The 8,680-nt window shown below is 33.8% G+C and overlaps 5 protein-coding genes and 1 non-coding gene across 6 annotated transcripts in view; 2 read left to right on the forward strand and 4 right to left on the reverse strand.

Moving 5' to 3' along the window:
* Nucleotides 1–23: 23 nt before the first annotated feature.
* NAEGRDRAFT_48033 (uncharacterized protein) lies at nt 24–3,440 on the reverse strand (the record flags this gene model as incomplete). The annotated part of the gene is made up of 1 exon (XM_002678830.1): nt 24–3,440. One exon carries the CDS (start codon nt 3,438–3,440, stop codon nt 24–26), a length of 3,417 nt encoding a protein of 1,138 aa, XP_002678876.1.
* A 383-nt stretch (nt 3,441–3,823) lies between these two features.
* On the forward strand, nt 3,824–4,576 carry NAEGRDRAFT_32547 (uncharacterized protein; the record flags this gene model as incomplete). The annotated part of the gene is made up of 2 exons (XM_002678702.1): nt 3,824–4,231; nt 4,280–4,576. The coding sequence occupies 2 exons, from the start codon at nt 3,824–3,826 to the stop codon at nt 4,574–4,576; spliced, it is 705 nt and encodes a 234-aa protein (XP_002678748.1).
* Nucleotides 4,577–4,625: 49 nt separating this feature from the next.
* NAEGRDRAFT_65965 (uncharacterized protein) lies at nt 4,626–6,773 on the reverse strand (the record flags this gene model as incomplete). Its single annotated transcript, XM_002678831.1, has 1 exon — nt 4,626–6,773. The coding sequence occupies one exon, from the start codon at nt 6,771–6,773 to the stop codon at nt 4,626–4,628; it is 2,148 nt and encodes a 715-aa protein (XP_002678877.1).
* A 744-nt stretch (nt 6,774–7,517) lies between these two features.
* Nucleotides 7,518–8,034, reverse strand: NAEGRDRAFT_65966 (uncharacterized protein; the record flags this gene model as incomplete). The annotated part of the gene is made up of 3 exons (XM_002678832.1): nt 7,518–7,618; nt 7,668–7,842; nt 7,915–8,034. The coding sequence occupies 3 exons, from the start codon at nt 8,032–8,034 to the stop codon at nt 7,518–7,520; spliced, it is 396 nt and encodes a 131-aa protein (XP_002678878.1).
* Nucleotides 8,035–8,182: 148 nt separating this feature from the next.
* Nucleotides 8,183–8,263, forward strand: NAEGRDRAFT_t230. The gene has a single exon. It is a non-coding gene; the product is annotated as a tRNA-Ser (tRNA).
* Nucleotides 8,264–8,356: 93 nt separating this feature from the next.
* NAEGRDRAFT_65967 (DUF51 domain-containing protein) overlaps nt 8,357–8,680 on the reverse strand; it is a gene marked incomplete at both ends in the record, with an annotated part of 1,445 nt that continues 1,121 nt past the window's right edge. The window contains one exon of the mRNA XM_002678833.1: nt 8,357–8,623. Within this exon, the coding sequence (XP_002678879.1) occupies nt 8,357–8,623 (267 nt within the window). The remainder of the gene's footprint in view (nt 8,624–8,680) is intronic.

Genomic DNA, 8,680 nt, shown 5'->3' on the forward strand with positions numbered 1-8,680 from the left:
AGTCATAAAAGAATGAATTGAAATTACTGTTTGAGTTTCTTTTGAGCTGGCTGTTGTTCAAGTGTTTGCTGACAAGTACTGGAAGAACGTTTTGTAATCTTTTGCCATTTTCTTGAAACATGATCCATGCAAAAGTATATTGTTACAATTTCATCATTGAGCTCTTCTGAGTGAATTACATATTGTTCCTGGCAGTTTCGATTTTCTCCCATGAAAAATGTAAATATCTGTTTTCTTGTTTCCTGTGTGATTTGATTGCATCCCCTTAATAAATTATCCAGATAGTTGTTGACACGAGAATAATTTTCAGTATAATCATTTGTTAATACCAATTGAGGAGGTTGATAGGTTGAAAGTGAGGCTTGTTGTAAAGTTATTTGTTGCTGAAGTGAGTTAAGATATTTCAATACCTTTTGAACGTGAGATAAATTCTTCTTTAGTTCATTTTGAGGAGAGCTAATCTTGGTGATGGTTATTTTTCTATATTCCTTTCTAATATCAAGGAAAGAAGGGTTACAGAGCTTTTCAATATTCGAAATAACATGATCTCTCTGACCTTGTGTGTTTCTCATTTCAAAAGTTACTCTATTGGGATCTAACAAGTAGGTTCTCACAGACTCACAGGTGCTACACGGACTAGAACCGACAAACATTCCAGAATTCCTACAATTTGATTTTAAAGGTTCTATTTTCCAACTCCATGGCAACTGTTGGATATTTTGAATGTGAGTCGATACTATTCCTAATGCACCAGTTATGAGTAATGATAAAGAAGACCCATTCAATAGAGAAGCTCTAAAATTACTAGTTTCCAACCATTTAAGTAGTGGAATGAGCACAGATTCCACTCTATCAAATGTGTCGCATCTATTCAATATACTTGAGACTATTATGTTAAAATTATCAGGAATACACTCTCTACAAAACATGTATATAAATGAAATGCACATATTTGATGTTAGCTGTGGTTGAGAGGTAAATTCCATCCAAATTGAATTTCTCAAAATATCATATGCATATTTGCATTCCTCATTTGTGAAATTGTTTTCACAATAGGTTGCAATGACCATAGCTTGCTCATAAAACTTGTTGGTGAGCTCAGGAAGGCACACTTGCATCTTTTCTTGTAATAATTGCTTATTCACTTTTGAGGAGTTCTCAAAGAATATTCCATAACAATTAGTAAAACACGAAATATTATCCAATAATGATAGTAAAACATCTTCCAAATGTAGAGTATTGTGCAGTGAACAATAAGGAAGTAATAATTGAAAAACTGTCGCATCTGCCCTTTTCAAAATTGCTGAAATGGCATTTTCTGTGAATGGCATTTGTCTTTCAATCATGTATCTCAAAATGGTGTGAAGATAAGTATTAGGGAGGTGTTGAGTGGCCAATCTTTCAAAAATCTTATCAAAGAACTCTTTGATAAAAACATTTCCATTAACATCCTTGGAGAATTCATTGATAACAAACTGAACGTGGTCTATTCTGTCCTGTATTGTAGACTGGAACGCTTTTTGGACGAACTTTTCAATAAATTGATCCTTCAATTGGTTCATTGGGAAGATTCCAACAATGGCACTCCAACCAAAATCAGATAAACTTGGATGAGCATCAAGATAACATTTCAAAACCTCATAATTTCGAAGTTGAATTATATTCCTAACCATTAAATCTTCTGAAAGCTTATTTGCACATTTAGGTATAAATTGCAAAAGTTGAGTGAGTGCATTAGGTTTCAGACTTGTTGCTTCCATAAATAATTGTTGGCAAATGTAATCCACATCCTGGGTGTGAGCGTAATTGTTGAAGAGGGATGTAGCAAACCTCCTAGAAACAATAACTATGCATCCGTTTCTATACCACTTATCTAAATTGGTTCCCTCATTACCTGTGTGCTCAATTCGAGAATTTGCAAAGTGTTGATCCTCGAGTCTTTCGTATGGAATTATATTAGAAAGCATCATATTTGATGGCAAACTGGAAAATGAAGACCCACTAGTTGTTTTCACATTTTTCAAGTTATATCGAACAGTTGGTTCACATATTAGATCACTTCTGACCTCTATTTCTGTCTCAGAATCAGAACCACAATCATCACCATCTCCATAATAATCATAGTGATCTCCATCCAATTGTCCACTAACTTCTTTTTCAAATATTCCAATAAATAAATGGAATAATAAATGTTCTTGATTGAGTTCAGATAAGAATGTGTACAGCATTTGATCTTTCCCTTTCAGATTCGAAGCTGATAAACCTTCCATAGTATATTTGTGTTCTAGTAACCAAACAATGAAGGGAGGTTCGGTTTTTTCCCATCTTTCAGATAGGTTTATGAATGATTTCTCCAATTTACTCCTCATATTAAATGAGGGGATGGAATCCAAAGCCCCATTATAACAAACATTATAAATTAGACATAATCTGTATCCACTCGAAACTCTATTCACCTTATGTTCACAATCACAGAAAAATCCAGTGTATGAAACCTTATAACTTGAATTCTTTGAAAAATCATAGATTTTTTCATTCCCAGAATGTTTTACAATTAGCTCTCCACCAGAATACACTGAAGGAAGATGAATTACCAAAGTTGCAAACATACCACTCTCCTTCTCTGTATCTCTGTGATAATCAAAGTGTCCATCAGTTTCATAGAGAAGCAGTTTGTAAAGACTATGAGTAATTCGTTTGTGTTTTGGAATACCAAGTCCATTTCGTAACTCATTTTCAACAATATTTCCCACAAAACCATTCCATTTAGGATTAGAAATAATGAATTGGGATGGCTCAAGTTGCCAACTTTTTCTCACAGTTTCATCAATAAGTGTCAGCTCTCCCTTCCCATAAGGTGCCTTTGATGCCACTGAAATGATGTCTTGAGCTTGATTTAAATTAGTAATAGGGAGAGAGCAATGTTTCAATTCAACAGTTGCTCCACTTTCATTGGATGGTACACAAATTTGTAATCCAGGAAGTCCTGGAATATTCTCAACTTCGCCTCCACATGAAAATTCTCCAACACATACATCTGTTTCTGAGCTAGTCAATAAATCAGCCATTTCCTTTGTTGTTTCTGAATATCCAATAACCAACTCATCAGGAAGTATCAATGAGTGGCGTTGATATGGTATCGTGAACATAATTGGACTTGTGGGTTTAGGCCTATGAGAATTATCAAACACAAATGATGACTCAAAAGATTCAGACATTATATTCGGAAGAGGAAATTCCATTGGTTTGAGGGTAATCAGGTTGAAGGTGTTCGTAGATGATGACCCCTGACTATTATGACTAATTAAATTGTTCAATAATTGTGATGTTGAGAGAATGTCATTGGTACTACTACCAATAGTACTACTAATACCATCACCAGAATTAATGGTAGTTATATTAGGAGTAGTGGTATTTCCGAGTAGGTTATTAAATTGCATAATTAATAATTAAATTATTAAATAATATTAAATCATTGGATTATGTTCTAATTTCGGAACAGTTTTTCAAATTAATTGTGTTTATAAATCATCCAATTATAATTTATTCCTCAAGAGTTTTGCTCACACCAAGAGAGAGTGCAAACAAGAGCTATTAGTTGAATTTTTTTTGTCAAAACTATTCCACCAAATATTCGAATTTGCAAATGAAAGCCCATTTACTTCTAAAACGAGAAAAATTATGTGTGCTATCTCATCATCCCATACAGTACTTTCCCAAAATAACAACTTTCCAAATTTAATCAATTTTTAAAAAATCAAAAAAAAACTCCTCAATATAAATTCAAATCATCTCACACACAAGTGAAAAACTCTAAAGAAAAATGGCCTGGAGATGTTCTGGACAAAGTAATGCCGAACTGATTGCCAATCTGTTTAAATCCAATATCATTTCAAGTAATAGTGTCTCGAGGGCAATGTCTCGTACCGATCGTGCACTGTTTTGCAGGAGTGATCATCGAGATTATGCCTACTTGGATCAACCTCTTCCGATCGGAAATGATGTGACAATATCTGCTCCTCATATGCATGCCTATTGTTTGGAATTGTTGGAAGATCATTTGAAACCAGGAAATAGAGCAATGGATGTTGGAAGTGGTAGTGGCTATCTTGTTGCTACTATGGCTGAAATGATGGCTCCACAAGTTGAACATGTGGTTGAAGGAACTAAAATTGTTGGCATTGAATATTTGCAATCAATCTATTTATTTGGAAAGGAAAATATTGAAAAGGTTTGTTTGGTAATTATTTTGAATTTTGTAAATTAATTTTGAAAACAGTATCAAAAAACAAAGGATTTAATGAATCAAGGTATTATTGAAATGATTAAAGGAGATGGATGGAAAGGCTATGCTCAAGGAGGTCCATATCATGCTATTCATGTTGGAGCAGCTGCATCCACACTTCCTCATGCACTTGTTGAGCAATTGGCAAATGGTGGCAGATTGATCATTCCTGTTGGTGATATAGATCAACACTTGATGGTAATTGATAAGGATATCAATGGCAAAGTCACCCAAAAGAAAGTAATGGGAGTGAGATATGTTCCTCTTGTCAACCCAACAAATTGTAAATAATTGTAAAATATTTGTACAAAATTAAAATAATTTATAATAAATTAAAGTGTTATCTTCTTGGTGTTAAATCACTTAGAGCACGAGCAACAAGTGAATTTCTATTTTTACCATAAAGAGGATGGTTTTTCATGAGTAGTAATTGTTCCAAACGTTTCACTATCGTTTCAGCCTCTATGGTTGTCCTAGCTTCATAAAATAGGTTCTCATCATCGAATGACAAAACAAAACACTTTGGATTAGTTGAATCACATTCAATTGAACGTAAAGTGGTAATTGGTCTTGTTGGGTGTTTTGTTTTAGATGAATTCATCCAACGAGAAGTATTGGCTGGCTTTGAATTATAAATAAATTCTGAATCAAAACTGAGAATTCTCTCTTGTCTGACTCCAAACTTATTTGTCTTGGTAACATGGAAAACGTTATCAGTATTATCATAAGTCATGAATGGAAGGGCGTATATTTGTTTTGAAGGTGACCCAATCATATTGGGAGCGGTTGGAGATCCAGATATTTCACCTTTAGGTGTTGATTGATCTGTATCAGACTCGTATGCTGCTGTTCTTACAAGAACAACTCTTTCAATCATTGATCCTAAAGAATAAAGTGTCTTGTCTTTGTAATTTTTGCTAATTTCTTTCAGATTCTTGTCTTTTCCAATAGTATTGATCATGTATTTTTTAGGATCCAAAGAAAAACGTTGACAAAGTACTTTCTGTAAATCTTTGAGTAATAATTCTGGAGATACTGGAACAAGTTTGAAATAAGTGAGTTGGTAATTTCTGGAATTAATTGGGGATGTGAATGAATTGGTATTTGGAATGATGGTTGGTGTAGAACATGAATTTTTTGGTGGTGGAAGGAAAACTTGAAGTCTAATATCTTCTAAATTGAATTTTGTAAAAACTTCATCTCCTCCAAACTTGATATTTAACTCTCTCCTATTTTTAAGATTGGAAGATGAATCATCTTCAGCTCCACTATTTCCACTGGACATTGGTTGAAAATTCCTATCAAGTACAAGTGTTAATTTTACATTACCCAACTGTTCAATCATTGTCTTTTCCTTGTTGAGTGGAGGCCAACTTGTATCAGGTTGACCATCTTCTTCTGCAACTCGTAATTGATAAGCTCTATCGTCAATAGCAATAGGTTCTAGATCAGTTTCTCTTTTATACAGTTCCAGTGCTTTACGAATCAAATCTGTGGCAGTAAAGTTTAGAGATGTCATTGAACTCACAGTTGGAATGGGCACATTAACTTTGTGAACACCTCCTCGTTTGTGTGGCACAAATGTAGCAATATATCGAACAGATTGATTTGCTTGTTTAAAATTACTTGAATTATCATGTAAAAGACTACCTCCAATAGCAGGATTTCTTCTTGGTCTCAAATCCATCGACAAGGATGAATCTACTGTCGTTTTTGTTGGTATCATCTTGTTAACACCACCAAGTGTAACTTTTTGAAAGATGGAATCTTGTACAGGTGGGTTGACTGGTTGTTGATTTGAAGAAGTATTTGATTGTTCTACCTGTCTTGTATCTTGCTCGGGTGTTATTGGATTATTTTCCTCTTCACTAACACCATCATCACCTTGATCTCCATTATTTCTTCTTGGTGTTGTTGTGCCATTGCGAGGAGTTGTTGCTCCTCTTGGTGTTGTTACATTGCCTCGAGGAGTTGTGTTACTTGATGAATTCATTGCTGGCATGTTTTGAAGAGGAAGTTGGAGATTAAATTTACCAGGTGATGCAACACCATTCTGTTTTTGTTGTTGTTCTACATGTCTTTTGTGTTCAATAAATAATAATTCATAATCTTTTAGATCAAAAGTATCGGGTGGTGTAAATGATGTTGATAATCCTGTATTTCTATTATATCCTCCTTGTTGTTGGGCGCCATATGGATCATGATCTGCTCCTGTTGTTGTACTGGAGAAACTTCTTGTTCGAAAGTGTCCAGGATTATTTGAAGATGCTGATCGTTGAATGAGAGGTTGATTGGCTCCATTTGTATTGGTTCTTACGAGAGGAAATTGTGCTCCATTTCTTGGTGGTGGTTGAGGAGGTTGAAAAGATGGATTTGTTGTTGTTGATGTAGATTGTATTTTGAAGGAAGAACTCGTTGATTTTAAAGTACTATTCATCAAACTGTTACCATTACTCACTCCACCCGAAGAGTTATTGTTCAGTAACATTTGATCGTGTATTCGAGGAAGTGTTGTCCTCTTTGTCTCCTTGAAGTTTGGCTTTTTAAAGTGGAGCATTTTATTCAGAATGTTGCTGTGATGGGATGAGAAGATTGAAGTAGTTTATTGCTGATGGAGGAAATGTTCGTCTCCTCTTGTTCTTTGCAATGATGAAGGAAATAAAATGGAAAGGTTGTAGACGTTGTTGTTGTGGCGAGAAGATGTTATTATTATCTCTCTACAGAGTCTATTTTTTAATTATTAATAATTGTTTTAAATAATACTTTTCAATTGTCTGGAACTTGTGATTGATTTTTCTAAATTGAAGACAACGACTAGTTACATGTCGATACTACTTTTGATGAAGAGATGCTTATTCTTTGAGTTTGGAACTTTGTTTCTTTTGTAGATTAGTTGACAAATAGGGGAGTAGAGATACTTGATAATAGGTAAGGAAAGTTAATAGGTAAATTCAATACAATAATCGACCAAAACGAAAGCAATGCTTGATATTCCAAATTAAAATATTTTGATAAGGTGCTCAACTTAATGAACTACTTCATTCAATAAAACTCAACTGTGCAAGCAAAATTCAAATAATGACTTTTAGGTGTGCACTTTATTCAAAAGTACAATTTCTATTCAATAATATAGTATTTGTAATGGTATTACAAAATATAAATCAAATTGAATCAAATTGGAGTTATTGCATAATGTTAATTTACAAATTCTTAGAATTATTTACAAGGAAAATTAGAGAATGACACATCTGTGGTCATTCACACTCAACACTTCTATTTTACAAACAATACCAGATCTTGCAGGTACATATGGAGGAGCTCCTTTTTCATAATCTTTGAATAAATTGTATTTCTAATTTCCAATACTTTATAATAAACTTACAAGCTTCTTGATAGGGAATAACCAGTTCGGCTGTTGTTCCTTCTTTGAGTTTTCCAGATAAAAAGGCTTTCTCCCAACCGTCTATCACTTTACGAGCTCCTGGATCAAGTTTAAATGTATATGGCTTTTTAATTAGCCAAGTATCATCAAAATCGTGATGTTGTCCTTGTACTCGCTATTGTAGTATGAAATATCATGATCATCACACCATTCCGAAATTAACAAAAATGTTTAATCATCTTCTTACCATTTTATAGTGTAGGGTGATATAATCGCCCTGCTTTGGTGTCTTTCCACGACCCTCCTTCATGATATTGATTTGGGTCTCGTTATTTGGATCGGCAGCATCACTCAAAAATAGTGCCATTTTTTTATCTTTGAACATGAAATTTAAAAGAACCAAGTTCATAGTGCATTAATAAAATAATTAACATTATTCAAGCAAGAACAAAGTCATACAATAATTATAGTAAATTTCCTTGTTATATAAAACTAGTTTTCATCAATAAATGTAAGTTGAGGTGGCCGAGTGGTTAAGGCGCCAGCCTGCTAAGTTGGTGGAGTAATCCGCGTGGGTTCGAATCCCATCCTCAACGTTTTTTTACCAATCCATTTTTTGTTTGTCACAGCAAAATTTTGCTTTTCCTTTAGTTCACAACCAGAGAGTTACAAAGAATGATACAATTTATTTAATCATCAAAATCATTATTTACACTACTCAAGCTTCTACTAGTATTGATTGCATTATCCACTTTAGTACTATTTGAAGAATTGAGTTTTTCTTGTAGATATTCATCGTAGGTGAGTGAGGCTTTGGATGATTGATATCTTTCAGAATCGATTATCTCAAGTAATGAATCAGTTATTTTACCTCTATAGCCAGTTTTTCTGATGAGTGAGTGAATAGTCTCTTCTTGATTCCATTCTTGCTCCTTGGAAACTTCAGGAAGATAGGTCTAAAATCAAAATTAGGTTGACCAAAAAATCAGTTAAACTTACACCACTATAACTCA

The sequence above is a fragment of the Naegleria gruberi genome (genome assembly GCF_000004985.1).
Source record: "Naegleria gruberi genomic scaffold NAEGRscaffold_16, whole genome shotgun sequence".
Lineage (NCBI taxonomy): Eukaryota > Heterolobosea > Eutetramitea > Acrasida > Naegleriidae > Naegleria > Naegleria gruberi.